This window comes from Verticillium dahliae, genomic scaffold (genome assembly GCF_000150675.1).
Source record: "Verticillium dahliae VdLs.17 supercont1.1 genomic scaffold, whole genome shotgun sequence".
NCBI lineage: Eukaryota > Fungi > Ascomycota > Sordariomycetes > Glomerellales > Plectosphaerellaceae > Verticillium > Verticillium dahliae.
Window position 1 is genome coordinate 20,772 of NW_009276921.1, and position 23,148 is coordinate 43,919.

The 23,148-nt window shown below is 59.5% G+C and overlaps 6 protein-coding genes across 6 annotated transcripts; 3 read left to right on the forward strand and 3 right to left on the reverse strand.

Moving 5' to 3' along the window:
• Positions 1-61: 61 nt before the first annotated feature.
• VDAG_00003 (uncharacterized protein) lies at positions 62-1,376 on the forward strand (the record flags this gene model as incomplete). The annotated part of the gene is made up of 1 exon (XM_009651380.1): positions 62-1,376. The coding sequence occupies one exon, from the start codon at positions 62-64 to the stop codon at positions 872-874; it is 813 nt and encodes a 270-aa protein (XP_009649675.1). The 3' UTR covers positions 875-1,376.
• Positions 1,377-8,252: 6,876 nt separating this feature from the next.
• Positions 8,253-10,529, reverse strand: VDAG_00004 (DUF907 domain-containing protein; the record flags this gene model as incomplete). Its single annotated transcript, XM_009651381.1, has 3 exons — positions 8,253-8,286; positions 8,341-9,723; positions 9,793-10,529. The coding sequence occupies 3 exons, from the start codon at positions 10,527-10,529 to the stop codon at positions 8,253-8,255; spliced, it is 2,154 nt and encodes a 717-aa protein (XP_009649676.1).
• A 3,308-nt stretch (positions 10,530-13,837) lies between these two features.
• On the reverse strand, positions 13,838-14,791 carry VDAG_00005 (phenazine biosynthesis PhzC/PhzF protein; the record flags this gene model as incomplete). The annotated part of the gene is made up of 1 exon (XM_009651382.1): positions 13,838-14,791. The coding sequence occupies one exon, from the start codon at positions 14,789-14,791 to the stop codon at positions 13,838-13,840; it is 954 nt and encodes a 317-aa protein (XP_009649677.1).
• A 764-nt stretch (positions 14,792-15,555) lies between these two features.
• VDAG_00006 (HMF1 protein) lies at positions 15,556-16,140 on the forward strand (the record flags this gene model as incomplete). Its single annotated transcript, XM_009651383.1, has 4 exons — positions 15,556-15,598; positions 15,665-15,681; positions 15,750-15,953; positions 16,024-16,140. The coding sequence occupies 4 exons, from the start codon at positions 15,556-15,558 to the stop codon at positions 16,138-16,140; spliced, it is 381 nt and encodes a 126-aa protein (XP_009649678.1).
• A 271-nt stretch (positions 16,141-16,411) lies between these two features.
• Positions 16,412-18,873, reverse strand: VDAG_00007 (uncharacterized protein; the record flags this gene model as incomplete). The annotated part of the gene is made up of 3 exons (XM_009651384.1): positions 16,412-18,609; positions 18,746-18,773; positions 18,844-18,873. The coding sequence occupies 3 exons, from the start codon at positions 18,871-18,873 to the stop codon at positions 16,412-16,414; spliced, it is 2,256 nt and encodes a 751-aa protein (XP_009649679.1).
• Positions 18,874-21,079: 2,206 nt separating this feature from the next.
• VDAG_00008 (uncharacterized protein) lies at positions 21,080-23,139 on the forward strand (the record flags this gene model as incomplete). The annotated part of the gene is made up of 2 exons (XM_009651385.1): positions 21,080-22,055; positions 22,172-23,139. The coding sequence occupies exons 1-2, from the start codon at positions 21,431-21,433 to the stop codon at positions 23,137-23,139; spliced, it is 1,593 nt and encodes a 530-aa protein (XP_009649680.1). The 5' UTR covers positions 21,080-21,430.
• Positions 23,140-23,148: the final 9 nt, after the last annotated feature.

Sequence of the window (23,148 nt, forward strand, 5' to 3'; positions counted from 1 at the left end):
TGGCATGGTCCTGTCGACCTCAACGACGCCAGCTTCACAGTTCCAGGCCCAGAATGCCGCAATGCCACTTACAATCCTCGCCCTCCACACCCAGCAAGCCGCTGGTGGTGCGGGTAGGGACATGGCGTATGAGTATCATGACCAGGGCCAGCAGCAGCAGCAGCACATGCCTACTGCTGGCAACCCCCACGAGATGTCAGGACTCATGATCCAGATGTCCCAGGCCAACCGTTCTTCATCGTCGCCGGTTGTCCAGTCCGGCGCCTACACGCACATGCCCCAGCATCACCACGCAGTGGTGCAACATCACCAACAGCAACTGCAGCATCAAATGCCGCCCCAACCCCAGACCGAACGTCGCCCACGCATGCCGCGCGCTCCTTCGGCTGGCGCGCGACACATGACGACGCCAATGCGCCGGCAGCGACCCTCCTCCGCCAATCGTAACCGTGCTCGAGACTCGTCATCGGCCAGTCCCACGCCCAACGGTCGGTCTCGCAACTCGTCCGGCTCTTCCAATGCTGGCGGTCCCGTCATCGGTGCGAGCGTGAAGAAGCGCCGCTCCTTCCAGACCCCAGCCGGTGGTCGCCCTGGCCACCCGCGCACGCCCAGCGCTGGCAGCAGTGGCGCGCTCGGGCTCGGCATTGGCATGGGCGATGGTGGTGGCGGCGGCGGCGGCTTTGTCAACTTCACACCCAGCGATCACACTCTTCTCATGACGGGTGTTGCTCCCTCGGGATCCAGCAAGACCAAGGCGCGGCGCGAGAAAGAGGCTCTCGAAAAGAGGCGACGCATGAGCGAGGCCGCCCTCAAGGCTGTTGCAGCAGCAGGCGGCGACATTGACAAGCTCGTCGAAGAGGGTTTTGTTTTCTAGTACTCGGGCACTCTCTCTCTCTCTCTCTATCTTTACACAGGCGGCGTCTTACCGGGGTGTCTCATGGGACTGTACCACTATGGATGGACAGGCGGAGTTTTATTTGGTTCCCCAGCTTCTTCGTGAAAGGGCCTGGGGAACAACACAAACGGATCGGGGGCAGGCTTTTCGGAGTCGTTGATTTTGGCTTTGGAGACGCTTCACTTTTCTTTCCTTTTTCCACCCCTTTCCCTCATTGTATCACCATTCACCTCCATCTGGTTGGGTGACTTACAGCATACCGAGCGCAAACTTGTCTCTCTAATTTCTTTTCCCCTTAACGCCTCCACACCCACACCTCTTTTACTTACTACCCTCATTACCCAACCTCCCTTTTGTCTATTTCTCCATCTAGTCACCGATTTTCAGCGGGCAGGTTTCTTGGCTTTGTGAACTGGTCGTTTAGTTTCTCCTGTTAAGCCCGCAAAAGGGACAGATATCGAATACATCAATATCAACTTGACGCTCAAACTTCAGCTGGGACAGTCCTTTCGCCCGCGAAGACGCTGAAACCATTCATTCTCTTTACCGTTGCCGCAGGAACATACCGAAATTCGCGATGTGGCCACCATCCGAACTCATCCGTCGTCGGCTGCGTTGCTCTCAGCAACGGCACATTCCAGTGGAGCAGCAACACTCGGCCCAGGGTCGCAACAGGACCCTGACCACGCCCACCTGGCACGTTACAACTCCCCTCCCCCCGACAGAGACCAAGCAGCAGCAGCACAGTCGGCCGCAAGCAGATAGCTGTCTGGCTGCCCTGACGCCATCGATCTCGGCACCGAACCGACTCCCATGTCAGGGCACAGCGGGGCGAGGCCCAACAAAATGTCTGCAAACAGACATTTTACGTCTTGCTCGCCTCTCCCTTTGACCTTTGACAGGTTCCTGCGTGTCTCTGATCATGTGTGTCAGACGCGATAAGGTCCCCGCCGCAGCGTTGCACTGACAGCTAGATCTAAGGTTCTGCTTGTCAAAGAATTGCTCGCCTGTCTCGCTTCGCCAGTCGCGTGTAGTGGCCCTGGCACTGACGCGAAGGGAGAGGGAACCGTGGGTGGTCATCGAGCTGTCTGCAAACGGCCTGTTCGTGGTGTACATGTAGAAGCTGGGGGGGCGAGAGGGCGGATGGCTACGTCCGGCCTCGCAACGGCGGCGAGATCTTGCCTTGGTCGCCGCGATGGGGGCAAAGAAAAGGGAAGCGAAAAGACCAAAGAGGAAACACTCGTCTAGGGCCTGGATGTGCCTTTCCGCCCAAGGCGAGACAAAGTCGAATGCCCATTCCCCAGCCTCGAAACCCATCCCCTCCCGCTCTCGCGGGAAAGGTGTCCCGAGCGCCGTTGCTCTGCTTTCGTCGCGCGAGCGGCCACTGACGACATCGACGAGGCTTTACGCGCCTAGAGATGAATCGTGGCTTGCCACAGGGCTGGCAAGCGCTCGCCGTTCCACGTCTCCTCGTCTTGCTTGGCTGGCTTTTACGGAACGTGATCACTGGCCTCTTCGTAACGTGGCCAGAGTAAGCGTATCTGAGGCATCGCGATCCCCCCCCCCACCCCCCCTTGGAACGGACTCTACTGCTCTCAACTACATGGTACATCGCGCGCTGAACGCTTAACGCACGGCGGTAAATGCTACCGCCGTCGCAGGTGGGGGGAAGCTATTGAGCTGCACGGCGCCTATGCCATGCCAGATTAAAACGTGACGGCTCGACGCCACTGATCCTCGCCCACGGTGTCTCAGTCAGGGGACTCCTTTCTTCAATCGACCCCAACCCAGACATACACATACACACCCTCCCTGCCTTTATCCTGGTTTCTCATTCCCACCCCTCCAGATCGAGGCCCGATCGGCCGAAATGCACGACATGGCTGACGGCCTACGTTTGGCGCGACAGCTCGCTTGAAGAAGTCCAGCGAGTGCCCTGATCACAGCTAAGTGACAAGTGAAAGAAGGGAGGACGAGAGAAGAGGGGCGGTTCTCCGTTTGATCAACCGGTAAACCGAAAGCATCACATGCAGATTAAGAATTGGGAGCTTGGCGTGAGATGTCTCAGAAGAGGCTCCATCTTTCTCGACTCTATTTGGGCTTAGTCCGGGAAGACACGCCTGGATCCTGCCACTCCCAGAGGTTGATTCTTCGAATCGACTTCTGTCATGCCTTTTCCGAATTCGAGTGGTCTGGCCAGTCCCATTGGTCCTGGTGTCTATGTCTTCCTCTCTCTTACTCTCTCTCTCCCTAGCAAGTCTGCTCAAAGACGCGGCCATGACACACAAGATCCATGTCTGTCTTACTGACCCAAACTATGGAGCCCCGGAAGCCATCGAGATGTTGAGCGTCTGACTGCACAAGCACGGCATTTCTAAACAGGGATACGGGAAGACCAGGAGGGGGGCAGATCCGGCGCACACCGGACAGGTTGACAGTGCCCCCGCTCACGATGTCCCTCATCTCCACCACAGTCGCCGAGTCCGAACCGACCAGGTCCGACGTCAGGGTTATCTGACAGGCCACATCTGGCCCTCGTGAGCCGGAACGGGCATGGCGGCTCCGCTATCACCCATGAGTCGATCACTCCCCACCCGGCACTGTCGACGACTTTCTTCACACGCCCCCCTCCGAAAAGGCAACCCCTCCTTGCCCTCTTGGGCCCAAGCAGTGTCTTACCATGTTCAGTTTTTTTCCTTCATTGGCCATTTACACCTCTCATATTCTGATCGGATCGCGAACTCCGAAGAAGCAGCCTGCGCGCTTACTACATGTCGTTGTCTTGGCAGCGCTGGGCCCCGCGCCCCCTCGAGAGTGGCCATGATTGGGGGAAAGATTGGGAGAGACCTCTTCGCCATGCTCGTGGAGGCATAGCGTCCGCCGTTCCGGGCTTTGACAGCTCCCTGTAGCGCTGCGAGGATTCGCGCTTTCTCGGCCACACTGTCGAGGGAGGAGATCAGCTGAACGAGACAGCCAACCGGTACCTTATCGTAGGTGGTTCAGTGATGGACAGCCCTGCCCGTCAAGAACGGGGATGAAGCCATGACGGAGCAGGACAACGGCTCGCCAGGGCTCTTGGCCTGGAAAGAGCAGGGCCAGGGCCATCTCCTGCTTCGCTTGACTTTGTCGGGGCGGCGATCGTCCACGCTCTGGCTCGATTCGCGCTTGGCAGGGCCTCCCTCGCTCGATGAGGCCCTCGCTTGACGATACCTTGTCTGTCCTCGTGGCCTTGACGGCGGCTGGCAGGAGGCGTGACTGCGGCGAGGCTCGAGTGGCTTGTCTTGTCTTGGAAGAGTGTCCGGCGTTCTCGTGCCTTGTCCGAGCGTCTTTACTCTTCTGTGGCGAGAGAGAGGCCTTACCGTTCCATCATGCCATAGTCGTCGCAATAACGGTATGCCACGTCAACGATCAGTTCATCCATGACGCAGTCGCACACGTATTGGCGGGCGAGAATTATCGGGAGGGGAGAGAAAGCTTGAGACAGAAACTGTGACGCTCCAGTTTACCAACTATCCTAGCCAAAGACGAGACGTTGAAGTCGGCCCGTCCGTTCGTCCGCCTCCGTCAGACGTGATGGAGCTTGCCTTCACTCGCCGCCGCTGTGACCCGTTGTCTCCCGTCCGTCACCTGAGTCCCCCAGGTGTCTGTGGGTAGAACACTGAGTAAAAAGGACAAGGCGCACCGAGTCGAAAGGTAAGGACCAGAGAACAGACGTCTGATGCCCTCTCCTTTGGCCCCAACCATGCACCCCTGACATATAGACAGACCCCAGATCTGAATCGTCCTTCATGATGCCATGATCTGCACGCTCATCGTGGCGGACAGCGACCGCGCAAGACACCAGGCACCGGCTCTCGAGGCTCAAGCCTCGCGCCTCGCACCACGACCTCACAAGTCCAGCGGAAAGACGTCAAAGGGCCCCCAATCTCGTGCCTTCACCCCCCCTCTATCCCCCCTTCTTCCACCATGACAGCTCAGCTGGCCTCTTGGGGACGCGTGCCGACGACGTGAGGACTCTAATCGCGTAGGTAGACGCCCCGTTACAACCATCAGTTACACTCCCCCCCCCTCTCTCCCCTTCTCTTTCTCCTTCTCACTACCTTATACTTCTTCTCCAGTTGTTCTGGACCTCTCAAGGGCCTCTTAACCTTCCCGCCAGGGGGAACTCACCCCTCATCCCATCACTGGTCCAAGCTAGCATGTTCGTCACAAACCTTGAAAGAGTTCTCCGTCAACAAGCAAACCCTCCGCTCCCTCCCCCCGCTTCCTTGGCTATCAGCTCCGATGAGAAGGGCGAGTGATGACCAGCGCCTCGTCCTAAACGTCTAGCCTCCCCGTCCGCCACAGCGCACACCCGGTCTACCTAGGAAAGGAAAAGGCTCTGTCCTTACCCAGACTGTCCTCGCTGCCCTAGCCTCGAGCTTTACATACACACCAGGCCATAGCTCCAGGCCCGTTTCTCACGTCCTAGACGCGGGAAGGCTGAACCGGAGGTGAGCAAGGGCCATACTCGTCGTATTCTATCCTATCACCACTCGTATTGTTGTCCTCTAGTCCTCAGTCCTCGACTAGACGAAGCCACACGGCGCTGGTTCCCTCCCCCCCTCAACGGCCGCACTCCACAACGGCGCGGAACCTTGCTGTCGCTCACCCGGCTCCGCGCGCGCGTTTATGACGGCCAGCCAGCAAGCCCGCCCGCCAGTCAATGAGACGATAGGCATCAGACCCAGAGGCCAGCCTTCTTCGCCCCTCTCTGGGCGCCCCGCGATATCTGTGGCTGAACGTCAGCTTGACCGGCCTGTCTCCCCCTCCGCTGCAGGTCGGCTCTCCCCTAAGCCACCTCAGATCACACCCCCTACCCATCACCTTTACGGTGCCTCTCGAACTCCGATCCGTGTCTCTCACCCAACGCATCGCCTGCCTCCACACTAACGTCAAGGCCCATCGGTGACCCCTTACCCCTGCCCCTGCTTCTCGACCTCACCAGATCGAGGTTCTTCAGGCGAGAAGCAGCCGATCCCCCGTCGAATCAGGGCGCCATCCGCTTGGCTGCTTGCCTGTATGCTCGCCTGCCTGCCAGTCTGTCCAGTCGGCATGACCCCCCCCCCCTTCACGCAGCACTCCACCCATCTCCTCAAGCCAGGCCTGCCCTCTTGCTGGCTCTCGCTCCTCACACTACCAACTGACACACGCCATCCGAGCGCCTCCCCCGGCCCCCTCCCCCATCGCTTTGCCATCGTGCTCTGCCGTGACGAAATCCCATGCCCGCCATACCAAGAGGTAGGGGGGTGGACCCTGACGCAGAGAAGAAAAGCGGCCCTGGAAGAGAAGCGAAGTGACCTGTCGATACGACCATGCGCAGTTCCTGCATCTCCCCCCCATTGCTCCCACGCTCATGACACCCTCCCACCCTTCTCCCCAGTAAGCCAAGTTGTGATAGGCGCAGCCAAGCCGGCGTGCAGGATGCTTGAATCCCCCCCCCACGCGCACGCGAAAGAGAGAGAGTGTGTATGTAAGAGCGAGAGAGAAACAGAGAGAGGAGTGATCACCCCCTCCATGTCCGTCAGCCTCCAGTCCAGTCCAGTCCAGTCCCCCCTTCAGGCCCATCACACGGAGGTGACATCGACACGGCGCCGAAAGGAAACAAAGAACAATGTCTCACAAGAAGAAGTGGGGGGGGGGGGACAGAGGGATGGAGCGCTGGAAAAAAGTCTACCCACACTTCATCATCAGCCCATGGTTGCATATTGCAAAGAGAGAAAAAAAGACGAAAAAGAGAGAGAAGGGGGGGGTATCCCGGCGGCAGCGCAGAATAACACGAAAAGCCTCTCATTCCCGTGTCCTCTCCCTCGGGTTCCTCTCTCGGGTTCCTCTCCTTCGGACATGCCGCCGTTCATCCCCCGCTCCCACCGCGATGACCGCCTGGTTTATCCACGCCGTCAAGCCGCCGTGTGGGGAGGAGTCCCCCTCCTTTTTCCTTCCAAGTCCCCCTTGCCATCTTATTGCCGGTCTGCTCTTCCGTCCTGCCTTCACCCGAGTCAGCCCACCAAAGCCAGCCCGTGCCGTCCGTGTCGCGTCGGTCCTTCATCCGCGCCCCCGCGCGCGCCTTCCGTGACGAAGAGGCTAGGGGAAGCCGGCGCTTTGCCCGCCCCAACGGCGGCGACCTCTCGCGCACGCCGAACGTTGGGAGGGATCCAGGGACGAGACTGCATCGGATGGATAGGGCGGGTGAAGTAGCGCAGCAGCAGACAGGGAAGAGAGAGGATAGAGGGTGTGGGGAGAGGGAGAGTGACGGCGGCGGTGGTGGTGATGGTGGGTTTGCCGCGGCCTTCAGCAGCGCATCCCGTCCGACTGCCGTTGATCTGGCAAGGTAAAGGTAAGGTCGGGTAGTGTTCGCTTCGTCTCGTCTCGACTCGCCTCGCTCCCTCTAACGCACCCCTCCCCCTTGCCAGTCCGCTTATCGCCGAAAGAAGCACCGGCATCTGTAAAGTAGGTCATCTGTGATCGACGACCAGGCCAGGGGCCGAGGTGACTCGGTGATAACTTAAATCTTACCACATGAATTGCCATCAAGGTTTTTCGTCGCCGCCAGGTCCAAGTCCAGGCAACCCTGTGGCTCCCCTCAACCGCATCGTCACCTGCCGGTTGTGTCATCGTCGCAAGGTTTCGAGCCATCGTCAAGCTCAGCACTGCTCACGTCTCATTACTCAAGTTAGGCAGCAGAAACCCCTGACCACTTCACAAGTCACACCGTCTGCGCCCTTCGGATGCTGCTGCGGCAATCTCAAAGCCACAACATAACACCGGCAACCGCAGCAATGAGATATCGTGCCAAGTCGGCAGGAGTAACAGCAACAAAGAGAGTCGATTAACTATTGTACGAGTCCCCAGGGCCGCCAGTCTATATCAATAACCCCAATGGCAGCCCACGACTCGAACACGTTGGCCGCGGCATGTATGCAACAGCGCCCGTTTGTTCATCGTCCTCTGCTTTGCCCCCGTTGAGCTGGCCAGTCCAGCTGCGAGACCCTGTCTCGATGTCCCCTCCCAATGACCCAGCCTATATACAAAGCAGACTCGTACAGCTTGGCCGACTCTCCTCTGACAGCCGGCTCGGCAATCAATAACGCCTAGTTCTCAAGACGCCTTCTTCATGCTCGGAGGCAAGAGATTCGTTGAAACTAAAATATAGGAAAATGGAGGGGGAGGACTTGTCCTCGACATCGTGTGAGGCGAGTCCATGCCAGTGGGGGTCGTGAGTGAATACCTCCGGGCTAGTGGCCGAGGCACTCAGGGCCGAGATGAGTCTCGGACAAATGCTCTACTCGAAAATGATAATGAAACACGATAGATGAGCTTAGTGCTCGTAGCCGGCACCGCGTTGCCACGGGCTGTTTCATGTTAGTGCTCGTTGTGTCGATCAGAGTGATTTGGGTTCAACTGACCTGGCGTTGTTTTGTGACCTGTAGCCCGCCGGGCTGGCATTGTGCTGCTGGCGGAGGCTCTGTTGGCTTCCCGCACCGCCGTAGGGGCTGGGTGACCTCAGACTCGAGGCGTAGGGGCTGCCGCGGTTGTCGGCGGGGAACAGAGGCACCGAAGGGTCCACCGGAGAGCGCGGCGGGTTGCCGATGCGGTTGACCGACGTCTGAGACTGCGCGGCCAGCGGGTGGCCATTGCCGTCCACGCGGCGGCGCATCGACTCAGACGAGATGGACTCGTTGTCGTCATCGAGGTCGAGCTGCGACTTGTACCCGGCCTTGTCACCACGGGCCGTCGCGGCCAGAGCGTCGAGCTCCGTCGTCGTGTTCAGCTGGGTCTGTGACTTCATGAAAGAGACACGGTCGTCGGCCATGAACTGGTACTTGGCATCGGGGTTCTTGCGCCAGAAGACAATGGTGCTCGAGATGATAACCATGATGAGCAGAATCAGGGAGAAGGCGGCGTTGGCAATGAACAGCACGACACCGGTGGCGCCGGGGACAATGTCGGGCGCGGCGTAGACATTGGTCATCATGAAGAGGAAGACGGAGTTGAGGAAGTTCATGACGCAAATGGCAATGTTGAACGAGTTGATGCTCTTGTCCATCCAGGGGCGCAGGACACTAGCGGCGATGAGAGCGGCAGCCTCAATGACCATGAAGGCGATGGCTTGCACGACTCCAACGTGCTGGCCGAAAGCGACAAACATGCCCTTGATGAGGGTGTAGAGAAGAGTAGGGGCGATGAAGTAGTAGGCCGAGGCGCGGAACTGGACGTAGAGGAAGCCCCACTTGTTGAGGGCCTGGGGGTCCGAGTAGAGGATGTAGGCCGGGTTGCGGTGCATGGCGACGGAGCGACGAGCGATGCGGATGACCTTGAACGAGGCCCAGCCAAGGGTGATCAACATGCCGAAGAAGAAGAAGATGGCGAGGACGACCTCGGCGGGCGAGTCGCGCTGCGTGAGCTCCCAGAGGCAGAGGATTGTCATCATGGGGAAACCAATGAGCGTGACACGGAACAAGATGCCCTTGAGGACGGTGAGCCAGCCGTTGCGGAACTCGAGGAAGCTGTCGCTCTTCATCCACCTCTGCCTGACGCACAGCTCAGTGAAACCCTTGAAGAGAGCGACGACGAGAACGGTGAGGACGGCGAAGATGCAGTAGAAGGTCAGGCCGGTCATGAAGAGGTTGGTCGACTCAATCTTGGCACGGAAGGCGACACGCTGGATACCGTACACGATGAAGGAGCCGGAGCTGAGCTGAATGTTGGCGCGCTTGGGGAGGGGCTGTGCCAGCACGAGCCATGATGCCAGCGGCACCCTCAGTAAAGTCGACCGATCGCTTGGTGACCTGGACGGAAGAGGTCCTCATCGAGTTGAAACAGAGTGCTGGGCTCACCGCCGGTGGGCACGCTGGTACCAGGTGAAGACGTCCTGCATCCAGCCGACGCGAATGATACCCATGGACCACATGAAGTTCTGGGTCCAGGCCTGGACGACGGGGGGCAGGTGGACACCGGTGAGACCAATGATGGCCTGGGCCTGGAAGTAACCGAAGAGAGACAGGGTGTTGGCGGCCAAGTGAGCGGCGGCATTGGTGTGGCCCATGCCGGAGACGACGGCGGCAGCGATGAGACCGAGAATGGCGATGAGAGCAGTGGCCCACTTGACTCCGACAAGGTCGACAGTCTTTCCGTTGGAGAAGTCGGCTTCGACACAGGCAACACTCTCGCCGGTTTCCGTCAGGTTGAGGTAGGCGCGGAAGGTGGCATCAAGATCGGGGATGGAGAAGGCGATACCGGGGATGACCTTGGTGGCCTCCTCGTCAATATCGATGTTGAACTTGAGGTTGATCTTGTCGGCGGTCATGGGGCACAGACCGGCGAGATCAATGTCACAGGGGTCGATGGTGCGATGGATGACTTCGTAACCGTAGGCCTTGAGCGAGATATCGAAGACGACGCTGCCCTGGACGGAGGAGACGGCGACAATGTTGACAGTGGCGGTACCGTTGTCGGGGGTGAAGACGACGTTGAACAGACTGGCCGAGAACATAGAATCAGACTGGCACGTGTTGAGCGACTTGGACTCGAGCTTGCGGATGGCCATGACGGGCGACAAGGCCGCCGAGAGAAGGAGGAGCGGTGACCACCTCATGATGGCGGTATTGGCGAGGGGTCGAGGTTGGGATGAGTGATTGAGGTTGTGGTGATTTCGTGGGTTGTGGTGTTTTGATGTAGAAGACGTCTCCGAACCAGGCGAAACCGAGCTGACACGGCCCCCTTTGTTGTTGTAGGTTTCGCTTAGCTCTCGTGATGATTTACAAGAGAAGCTGGAGGAAGTGAAGAGCGAGGTCGACCAGTCGAACGAAGAGTGGTGCACGAGTACCTGCGTGGTCGGTTTTTTCTTTTCGTGCAGTTTTGTTTGCAAGGCTCGTCGGTCGGAAGGCAGGGAAGAGGAGGAGAGCGAGAGTAGTCCTGCCGACGGACTGGCGGAGCGGGTGGTGTTGGTTAGGTACGTGAGACCAGTCCCCGTTCCGATGGGGTTGGGGGGGTAAAAACGAGCGTTGGGTTCGGGGAATGCGATTGACACGGGTTGACGAGGGATGTCGCCGGCTGGAATGTCGTGGTCGCGAGGTGATGTGTGAGGTGAGGGGAGGGAGTGGAGGTGGGACGGTCTGAGTTGAGGGCGGAGGGAGAGAAATGAGGTGGACAAGGAGACGGAGAAGGCGGGAACGATTGGGGGGGGGACAAGGAGGGAGGCGCAGCCAGGCCTCGATTCAAGGAAACAGGGACGTGCTGGGTGGTGACTGCCAATACGGGGAACAGGAAAAGGGGGCAGGGGAGGGGGGGCATGACAGAGGCAAGATGGGCAGCGGCAGCCCAGGGGCGCGACAGGGGTGAGCCGCTGGGAGGTACCACCACCAGCAAAAATTAACAAGCCAGCGGGTAGACCGTGTTAGAGCCAGTACGAACTGCACCCGACCTGATTGAAGGTACATCATGTTCCGCCGTGTTCTGGCGGCGTCGCAAGTCCCTATCCACGTGACTCTCGTATTTGCGGGTCTGCCACCATCTAAAGGCACAAGCCCTGGCGCGTGCGCGTCCATCAATTCCCAAGCGTCCCTCCCAAGCCACTGGTCGTCGTGCCCCCTGTAGCAGAGCCAAGGTCCCCTTTCTTCCCCTCTGGCCAATGTCTCCATTTGGCATCCTCACTGCAGCTTCAGCCTCAGGGCAATCTGGTCCTCGTTGAACCTGTTGGAGCTTATTCAGGCCATCACACGTCTGATGCGGATACCGGCTCAGCATTGCAGACAGAATAGGCACAGGCAGAGGCGGGGGTATGATCTCCAATGGAGCGACGAGGAATCAACAGCACGAAGACATGGAACACACAGAGCAACAAGCTAGGCGTGCCGATCGCCTGGAAGTGCCGCTGTCCGCCCACCCCTTGCGACGCGCAGCGTTTGGGCCGCTGCGCACCGTGGTGCCAGCGTCTGTCTCTCGCCTGTTCGCCTGTTCGCCTGCTCGCCTGCTCGCCTGCTCGCCTACCGGTCCTCACCGTCAGGCATTTGGGCTAAGCAGTCCATGATTCCAGAGCCGTATGCTAGGCACCAGCAAATTCCCCTGGTGGACTGCACTGCCACTGCGGCGCCAGGGCCAGAGCAGGTAGGTATTGGATTGTCATTCCATTCTCGATGTGACCATCACGTGCCTCAACTCAGGTCATTGCAGGAGGAGGGCATCCAATTACAGTGTGAATGCGCGCCCAGCGGCCACTCCTTCTGTAGACTCCCACCGGCTTGCCCTGGCGCGGCGTCATGACGCTTTGTCGCTGCTGCTGTCAATTGCTGCTGCCACTTGGTGCTGCACGCGACGTCATGACGACTCAATCCCCATGGCGACAGACAAGAGCAAGTCAAACCTGCACCCCCGACGGTTATCGCACTTCGGAACCCGCCCGTTGATCATGGTCGGCTCTTTCGCTTCGCCGCGAGGCTGGCCCATAAGGACCCCGTCCCGGCGCCAACGGTCCTTTCTTCGGAAGAGCCAGGTCAGGGATCCAGTGTCATTAATCCTCGTCAAAGTTGGTTGTCAGGCCAAGCCACAGTGGCTCATGCCACTGGTGTTGTGCTGGCTGGAGGCTACATGAGGAGCTGATGCTGACATCGAGCGAACTGCGCGTGACAGGCCGGAAAGACTTTGTACTAAGGTATCCTACAACACAGAAAATAATATTCACTACCAGATATGAGACTCCCCGTGCTGAGGCATGGCAAGGGTATATTGATCGACGTGTGACCGGTTGGCTCCCCGTTTCCGCGTTCAGTTCTTGATGCGTCTCTTACCGGTCAGGCGAGCTTGGTTCACAGGAACTCTGGAAGCATGGCCAGTCGCTGTACAGAAATCCGAGCGACCGACAGGCTATATAAGAAGAACAAAAAACGACTGAGTGAGGATGTCGGACGATTTTCGTACTCGCTATCGAATTTGGCATCGAGAAGGTGCTTGCGGCAACCATAGGTTTGATTGAGCTGCCCCGAAGTGGGCGGCAGTTTGCCGAACCGCTACGCCAATGGACGAACTGTGTGGAGGCCATCCACCGGAGCCAGTCGGCCCCACCCACCGGCCCCGCCTGCCGTAGGTATATTCCTGATTGTCATTTCTCTGGTGCTCGTCGGGCGTTCTGCCGAATGTCAGGACTAACTTCTCCATGCCGTCACTGCAGGAAAGGCTCACCGATTGGAGGTCGGCAGGCTAGTCTCCGAAGATGGGTGATCCGCTTGACGGATATGGTTCTGGATTGGCGATGAGGGCGTCACTGGCACCTGGCCGGCCATGTCATTGAGCGCTATGGTGGTGCGAGCCGGGGGGAGCGCAAGGTGTCGCTGCTGGAGATACTGACGCCATGCGGTGGTAACGGTGGCAATGGTTAGTAAGAGGCCCACGATTCCCATTGTGATCGTGAACAGGTCCGCAGTTGGCGCCTCATCTTGGGGTGGCAGCACGATGGTGGTGTTGCTTGCACCGGCCGCCCTATTCCATAGAGTCGTGGATCGGGGCGCGTGTACCATTGCTTATATTTTGTCGATATCGGTCTGGTAGAGATGGTTTTTCTATTATAACGCGTTTTGGTACAGAGACTGACAGACTTTATAAACCAGACTCAGTGCCAACTCTTAAATTCTCGGGCCTGATCTCATCTTATATGCAGTGTCGATAGCTGAGGCCCAGTTCGTCTTCACCTAAGGATTCGAAATGTGGCCGCAGAAGAGCGTATCAACGAAGGACAAGCACTCATTAAGACACCAAGTGTGGCCGCTAAGATCGCTAGCCGCAGCAACAATCAGCCAGTCAACGGAGTTTGCGGAAGCCTTCATCAAGCAGCAGCCGAGTGTGGACCCTGGCCGACTGATTTTTCTGTGGTTGAAACCGCCCCACAAGGCCTAATCCACGGTGTCCGGTTCAGCAAGTTGTTGGCTCCAGTACCGCCCCCCTCATGATCTCAACGGCGCTTCCACCCAGCTGCACGCCGTCCACCATCCTTTGCCCGCCCGTACCGACCGCCACTTTGACGACGACCCCAATGTCGCTCCGTCTTCCCATCTCGACGCCCTGCGTCACCTCGAACCTGACCTCCCTCTCCTCATACTCGTGCAGCGCGAGGTAGCTGGTCAGCGCACACGCCGCCGACCCCGTCGCCGGGTCCTCCATCTCGTCCTCAACCATCCTCGTCCGCAGCCTGACCGTGCGTGTCCCGTCTGCACCGACGCTTGTGCCAGTGATGACATGGTAATAGCGTCCAATGAACGTCTCGTGCCACCCCTCGTCCATGATGTCACCCGCCGCCACAGGAAACCGCCCAGGGCTCACCTGAGCCAGCTCCTCGAGCCCCGCCAGCCTGATGAGCGCAAAGGTCATGCCGTTCACGATGCTGAACAGCGGGGCCGCGAGCTCGGCGCCCCGAATGGCAGGCACCGCGTGGAGGCTGCCGGGCCGCAGCGCCGCCTCGTCGTGGTCGCGCAGCCGGCGCGAGTTGAGGTGCACGTCGTGCGGGATGGCGGCGTAGACGACCCCGTCCTCGGGCCCGGCCGTGATGGGGATGGGGCCGGCCTTGGTGACGAGGGTCGTGACGCCGCGGGACCGCAGGTAGGCGGCGGCGCCGATGGTCGGGTGGCCGGCAAAGGGGAGCTCGCCCTTGGTCATGAAGATGTCGATGCGGCGGGTCGTGGGGTCCGGGTCGTTGGCCGGGTCGACGTCGTGGAGGAAGACCGTCTCGGAGAGGTTGAACTCGCGGGCGATGGCCTGCTTCTGCGCCTGCGTGATGGGCCTGTCGTGGGGCAGGTGGACGACGCCGAGGGGGTTGCCCTGGTAGGGCGTCGTCGTGAAGACGTCGAGCGTGACGAAATCGAGGGACATGGTGGGCGTGTGGGGGGTGGGTTAGAGGGTCAGAGGATCCTGTGTGTCTTTGACGTCTTGGAAGGGGGCAGGATACTGCTCGCCTTCTATATTGAGGTCGAGGTGAGTCCACGTGATGAGTCATGCACGGCGTGAGAGGCTATCGTGCGGGAATACCGGCGGATGTTGCCAATGGCTCGGGCATTGCACCCAAGTAGCAGCGTAGGCCTTTGGCTAACCGGCTGCCAAGAAGGCACGATGTCGTTTCCGAGTTCTGGAAGGCACGTCCCGGGTGAGTGAGTGGTCGATTATAGGGCGCAAGACACACAGGGAAGGAAAGGCCGGTGATACCCTCCCCGAACAACGAACAACGGAGCTCCCGGTCGTCGTGGCACGGGCACGGGCCCGTGTGCTCCAGATATGCGCCATCAACCCCGCGATCTGCTGACAAACGGACCGACACGACGTTCGACACAGAGCTAGACTGACAGCAATCCGCTCGATTGCTAAGCCGTTCTCCTTCGTCTGGGCCCATCCCCCACAAATCGTGAAGCCAAGGGCGTAGCCATGCATCATCGCTGCCGTAGATGGGGTCCGGTATACTCGCTGGGGTCATCGCCTGGCGATGCACCATAGGCACACCATAGGCGATGCACCAAAGGCAATGCATATAAGGCTCATCCCGACTGCCGCCATGTCAATCAACCGCCAATACCGCCATCTCACCCTTCTGGACTTCATTCCACCTAACGCAAACACCCCCCTCACCATCTCTCTCTGACACCATGTCTGGCTACAGCGTCGTCCACACAAAGGAGGCCCCTCCCGGTATGTCTCCCTCGTCACAACCCATGCACGGAAATTCACCTCACTGACCTGCTCTACCCACCTCAGTCGACCAGATCCCCCTCGTACGTGAACCCCCCCCATCCATCCCCACCAAAGCACCCCTCACAGGGCCCAACTCACCCCCCCGCAGTCCCAAGCCATCAAGACCCCCTTCGCCATCTTCCTCAGCGGCCAGATCCCCGCCACCCCCGACGGCGCCCTCGTCACCGGCTCCATCACCGACAAGACGCGCCAGGTCATCGCGAACCTGCGCGCCGTCCTCGCCGAGGCCGGCTCCTCCATCGACAAGGTCGTCAAGGTCAACGTCTTCCTCGCCGACATGGCCTACTTTGCCGTGAGTGCCGGTTTCCAGAAGCCTCCGAATTGGTCTTGCAATCAAGTGCGCGCGACTGACGCCCTCGTAGGAGATGAATGAGGAGTATGCCCAGTGGTTCACGCACAAGCCGGCGCGGAGCTGCGTCGCCGTCAGGACGCTGCCGTTGAATGTTGATGTCGAGATGGAGGCTATTGCCCTGCCTTGATGTGCGGGGGCGGCCAAGGCATCGGGAGACGGCGAATGATCTAAATATGGGTATTGCTACATCGCTCGAGAAGCGGTTGTGTGAGTGCACTATAATGCTTGTGTGAAACACACATGAAGAATGAACATTCATCACCTCAATACTGCTGTATCGCTAATCGGACCGGCCTGACCCAAGACACCATGATTACTTTTGACAGTCGACCCCAACGCCGGATGAAACTCTATGCCAGACGCACTCCAATCCCGAAATAAACAACACGCTCGACGGCCTACTCGTATGCATCCCACTGCCTGTCCCACGGCTGGTTGGGCCCCTGAAAGGCCGACCCGTGCTTGTAGCCGCCAAGCAGCTCCTCCTCGTCGACGCCGCAGTGCGTCTGCCCATCCCTGCCGACGAACCGCCCGAGCCCGTACGTCTGCTGCTCCCGCGCCGCGAGGTGTCGCACCATGCCCTTGTGGTCCAGCTTGGCGGTGCCCACGAACCCCCAGATCATCTTGCTCTGGTGTATGAACGCCAGCACGCTCGCCAGCGTGTTGGGCTGCCGCGGCAGGAACGGGTGGCGCCGTCGCACAAAGACAAACGCCGACACGACGAGCATGTAGACGAGGATGAACGTTGCGAGGCCAAACGACACCCAAAAGGAGAGCTTCGTCTCCTGGCCGGCTTGGATGTGCTTCGTGTCGTCGTTTGCATTGCCGGGGATGACGAGGCTGATAAAGTCGCTGCCCTGGACGGTGGCGAGACTCGTGACGAGCACGGTCAGTATCTCGGCCATGATGGAGCCGAAACCCACGAAGAAGACGAGCCAGTGGCCGTTGAGGGCGGCGCGGACGGGGAGCAGACCAAAGGGCACGGATGTGTAGTCCAGCGTGAGGACGGAGGGCGGGGCGTGCCGTCGCGAGAGGATATAGTACGGCTCCATCATGCGGACGTCCGTGTCGAGCGTGCCCCAGGCGAGCTTGATGCACACAGCCAGGGCCGTGACCAGCCACGGCGCCTTGTCTGTCATGGCACTGGCGGGTGTGAACAGGAAGATGGGGATGAAGGCGAGAAAGAGCAAAACGGCAACGGCGAAGCTGCCGAAACCCGAAGGCCGCAGCATGCCGGGGTGCGGGTTCTTGGAGAGGTGGGCGTCCTGGTATCTGTTGCGATCTCGGGAGGTGACGGGTGTCTCGTCATCTGGCGCAAGCGATGCGTTGCGAAGAACATAGCGACGATGCTTGAGCTTGGCATGAATGTCGTCGTGGCTGACAACGTCGAGATCGGCAAAATCGACGAGAATGTGACTGACAACAGCCATGGACGCAAGGCCGGCAATGCCCTGAACATCTGCCAACAGGCCTGATCTTCGAGTTTGCAAAATGCAAAGAAGCACGCAGCCGCAAAAAGCACAGACGCAAAGCGTGGAGACGAGAAGCCTCGACCACAGTCCATCGACCAATATCTCCTTTTCCTCCTCGGGATGCGCCATTCGCTCTGTGCGGCCAGGGGACAGGATGATGGAGGCGGCCCCAAACGTGGGCACGAGAGAAACAGCCAGGGTGGTGGCGACGGAGCTGACGGCCACAGCCCAGTGCCTCAGCTTGATGGCTTGAAAGGGTCGCCACCAGTTGAGGCTCGTTATGTAGTCGACGTTGATGGATTCGGCGGCCAGGGCGCCGCCTTCCTTCGACAGTTGGTAGAAGGCTTCAAGGCGCTTGACCTCGATGCCGACAAATTGCCAGAGCACTCCGTACAAGACAGAGAGCAGGGTCGGCGCAAACTTGAAGGCAAAGTATTGACCTGCCGGCAGGTCAGAGGGTGATACGAAGCTCAGCAAAGGATTGCGATGGGATTGGCGGTAGAGCAGCTCCTCCATGACGGCCAGTCCGATAGACAAGAGGATGAGCGCGGCGAGGTACGGCCACCGCATGGAAAATGGCTTCCAGTTGGGCTGTGGGTAGAAGACCTGGGCCTCGCCCCTTTTGGCGGGAAACGTAGTTTGACGCATGGCATCGACACGATCAGTGAGGGCGTTTGGTCCCGTCAAGCCGCTGATGTCGACTTCAGAGGCTGGATCCTCTTCCATGATGACCTCGATGACCTCGCCTCGCCGGTTGGCTTCGTTTTGGCCCAGGACCTTGATACTCGTGGCGCGATCGAGCTGTGGTTGGCGACGTGAGAAAGATCGCAACAGGCCTCTAGGCGACGTCGCCACGGGGGACATGAGTTCGTCGCCGGTGAGGGTAGTGCTGGGCTTGAGGCCCGCGCCGAGGCCACGAGTTAGCTGGCCGTTTGCTTCTTGCTGCTGTAGATTTCGGAGGAAAGCATCGCCTTGGGAGCTAAATGGCCCGATCATGGACGTCAGGTCGTACGGCTCCTCCGTTTGTCCATGTTGGGGAGCCAAGTCATTGTCATGGTCTGTGTGACCCAGGGGCGCTGCAGCCGCCAGGAGTGAGAGGTCATATCCGTCTTGTTCGGCGAGTTCTGCGCAAGTCGGTTTCGAACGTAGCGAAGCCGCTGAAAGGATGCTGTGCGCGCTGTGCAATGTCGCAGGTCGTTGGGCGCCTGTGTAGGGAGACGTTGTCCATCTCGATTGTGTCGTGGAAGGAACGGGATATACCAAGTGACCCGTTTCCAGCGGCGAAGCACTGTCGTGATGTCTCGGTTCGACATGGCTCACGTCGGAAATGCTGGAAACGCGATGTGCCAGCCACTCACTTGGCCGGCTTGCGGTTGGTGGCTCGCCATGTTGAGCCATGGTCACGGTGCCGTCATTCCGGAAGAGCGTGATGAGAAGTTCCAGGACACAGCAGGTTGGAGCAATTTTTGAGGTCAGCAGGCAGCACCAGGCCAGCCGTCAGGGAACTACCCCATCGGCATTCCTTCTAGGCACGAGGTAAGCAAGGCGAGGCAGGTGCATGGTGTGGAAGACAACGGCAGGCAGCCAAGTTCGGCGGTCGGTAAGGCTGTCTGGTTCATCGGTTTACGGTCGCTCTTCGATCGCCAGCGAGCAGGCCAGGCCAGGCTAGTAGGGAGGCATCTCAGCAGCGCGTGCGGCAGAACCGGGCGCGTCCTCAGCCCCAGCCAGCCCCAGCCAGCCCCAGCCAGCCCCAGAGACAGGCGTCCTTGAGGTCCAGATCGGTGGAAACACGGCGGCTAATCCTAGAAGGGCTGAGGCTGAATTTGTCCATGTTGAGACGGAGCAGGTAGTGTGCGGGTTGTATGACGGATGATACACGCTTGTGGTCCAATCGCTGATGAGGAGACATCTTTGCTGTGGTGCAAGCCAGACGGCGAGGGCGCCGGTGACGGCGAGAGCGCATCACTCGATGAAAGGGGTTGGATGAGCGAGGCCAGACTCGAAGGGTTCGACTCCAGATTTCATTGTTCATCCAAGTTCAGCAGCGACTTGTTGGGCACGCCGTCGTGCTGAGTCACTACGATGTGCACATGTGAATAGGTACATTAGGTAAGGTACCTTAGGCACCTTCGATCCCCCGCCAAGTTCAAGTGGAAAAAGAATCGATACGATGGTGGCGGTCGATACCCCCATGTCGCTGAGCCGGCCAGCCCCTGATCATCATCATCCTCATCAAACACGGTCATCGACGTCGGCACGCGGAGGATTCACCTGACGTGCTTCATCAGGTAAGCTTCGGGACATGGATGGAAGATGGGCCCGTCCTTCGAGCTGTCGAGCCCGGCTGCAGACATCAATTACCGACCTACCTACCTACTGTACATGTACCTTACCTGGTAAGTACATAGTACCAAGCAGGCCAAGGACCTAGCAAGAAGGCTGCGAAAGGTCCGTCACAGGCAAACCCCAGAATAGGGGGCCACGGGGCGACCTGGACCCCCAAGACCCCTAGGCGACTCTCCGCTTCTGCGTCGGAGCCGACAGCAGGGGCCATGCCTGCGCGATGGTGCCCGAGTTGTCACTTGCTGCTCGTTGTATACATGTATGTACATGCACCGGGCCTGGGCCCATGCAACGTGGAGCTTGGAGTGGCCAATATCGTCTGTCATGCAGGCCATCTCTGGTGTACCGATGCTCATTTCCTTGGTCGTCCGTCACTCGTTGGAGGTCAGGGAGGTCAGGGAGGTCAGGGAGGTCAAGGAGGTTTCGTGGATGTGACCCCGGCATGGATGTTTAATCTGCCCTTTCTGGAACACCTTGAAACATGGCGTGGCCACATGGGGATGGCAATTGGTGGTCTGCACCGACAATATTGACAGGCGACAGGCAGACAGGCTACCTGGCCTAGACATTTGGCAGAGCGCAATCGAGACAATTGGGAAGATGGGATGCTCGTCCTCGACCGTTACCTGTGATACGTAGATAGCTAGGTAAGGTAGGTAGGTACCATGTCTTGCCCTTGGTGTATGTGGGATGATGGCTACGTAAAAAGGTACCACTGGCAGGCAAGCAGGTACATGGACGGTACCTATCTTCCCTTTAGGTAGGTACCAAGGTCAGGTAAGCTACCAAGGTAGGTGCTTGCCACACTGATCAGAGGCCAAAATAAGTCGCTGCACCTCCTGCCTTGGCCAGAACGCAGCATCACACTTCATTTCACATGTGGTGGAGGTACCGACGGACGGGCGGGGTGGGACGGGGATCACCATGTACACCCTACATTGGTAAAGTACACTCGCAGGTACATGGCAGGGAGTACTTTGGCCTGAGGACAGGTACCCTGAGGACAGGTACCCTGAGGACAGGTACCCTTCCCCTTCCGGCCCTTGGAGCCTGTGGACTGGCCTGTGACCTGGCCTTGGACGTCGAAGAAAGGGCTGCGGCCGCCATCCCAGTTCCGTCAGGCTTGTCGGGGCAATCTGCAGTGCATTCATTCAGAGACAAAGACCCCAAGTCGCATCATCTCCTATCTCCTTTTCACGTTCCCCAGCGACCACGAAATCACAACTGTCTTTCTGACCGCCCTTGTCGTCTGGCGTACCGACCCTACTACTCGTCCTTTTGCCAAACAACCACAACGGCCCATTCATACATCGCCCTTCCATTGTTTACCACTGGCACGGCGAGCCGTCATTGATGGTTTCATCTGCTGTCGATTTTTCATCCGACCGTCGCCTGACAGCGAAGCCACAGCTTACCTACCCTAGGTACCTACCCTAGGTACCTACCTCACCTCGGTGGCTAGAGCGACCTTTCAAGCCGATCGTCGACTCTGCTTTCCACGCACGACAACAAAGCAACAACAACACCACCACCAGCACTCGCCTCATCCTTTTTCCAGAAAAACTTTCCCAGAAAAGCAAGCAAACCACCCTGCCACCCACCATGTCGGCAGCAACCGCCAAGAAGCCCCCCGCCGCCGGCGTCGGTCGCGTCGCCAGCACCGATCCCACCGCCTCGCCCTCCTCGTCCCCTGCGCGGAGCGCCCACCGCTCGACGCCCTCCGTCTCTGGCGCCGGCGGTGCAGGCGCCGTCTCGCGCACCCGCTCCACGCGCACCGGCACGCCGACGCGCCCCGTGGCCGGCCGCAAGGACTCGCCCCTCAACAGCGCCACCGACGCCGACCAGGACGCCCGTGCCGAGCTCGTCACCCAGCTCGAAGACCTCAAGGAGCGTCTCTCCAAGGCTGAAATCTCCGCCGAGCAGTACAGGAAGCAGGCCGAGGTGCTGCAGACCCGCCTCGACGACGCCCTCGAGGCGTCGGCCAAGCTCGAGGAAAAGGTCCACGAGAACGAGGAACTGGCCGAGACGCTGCGGAACGAGAAGAGGGATGCTGCGAGGCAAATGCGCGAGATGGAGGCCATCTACGAGGCGGAGCGGAGCTCCATGAACAAGGAGAAGGAAGACATGGCCAACCGAGAGGAGGAGATGCAAATGGTCATCCAGAGGTTGAAGGACAGTCTGGCTCAGAGGGCCAACAACGACGATGACGTCCGGCCATCAAGACAACGTTTGTCCACCCCCCCTTGCCCTTTCTCCTGCTCTTTCCTGGCATAAGCACTCATCTGGCACTTTGCAATCCTTGGCACCACGGCACCACGGCACCACGGCTAACGTCCTCCCTAGCACATTCGCCCTCCGTCGAGGGCGGCTTCGCGCCCCCATCCTCCCTGAACCGCAGCGATTCGCGAAATAACTCCAAACTCCTCTTGCAAAAGGACAAGCTCATCGAATCCCTTCGCCTCGAGCTGGCCGAGGCCCAGATCAAGCTCGTCGAGTCGGAGAACTCGGGCGGCGGCCGCCTCCACGAGGTCGAGAGGCTCCTCATGGAGGCCCGCATGGCCAACGCCCGTCTCATGGAGGACAATGAGAGCTATCAGCTCCTTCTCCAGGAGAAGACGCTCAGCGGCGAATTCAATAAGAACGACTTTAGCTACATGGGAAGCTCCGCGGCGAACCAGGACGCCCTCAACGCGCTCGAGGGCCGCACCGCCGGCACGAGCCTCGCCGACGAGCTCTCCGACGCCGCAGGCACCGACAACGACGGCGAGGCGGTCCGTCGCCTCGAGAGCGAGATCAAGGCGTCCAAGGACCAGAACAAGGCCTTGACGCTGTACATCAACAAGATCATCGAGCGCCTGCTGCAGCACCAGGACTTTGAGCACATCCTCGACCAGTCCGGCAGCGACCTCAAGCTCCCCGGCGCCGCCAACGTCGACAAGGAGCTCCCGCCACCGCCCGCCGACAAGGGCCCCGTCGTGCCCTCGTTCCTCCAGCGCGCCAAGTCCATGGCCGTCGGGAGCGGCAAGCCCCGCCCGCGGCCCATGTCTGTCATGCCGACGTCGGGCTACTCGGCCCACGAGGACCCGGAGACGGCGCCTCGCATCCCCATTGGCAACCTGACGCGGTCCACAAGCACGCGCCGCTCGAGCCGCCCCGTCTCGGAGCAGTACACGGGCGGCGGCGGCGCCAGCCTCGTGAACCAGATGTACCGCGGCGCCGACGGGCCCGGGTCGTCTGGCTGTGGCATGTTTTTGCTAGTGGAGAAGGTTGGTGATGAGAGAGTGCGGGTTTATCATGTTTTTTGGTTGTAAGCTCCTAGT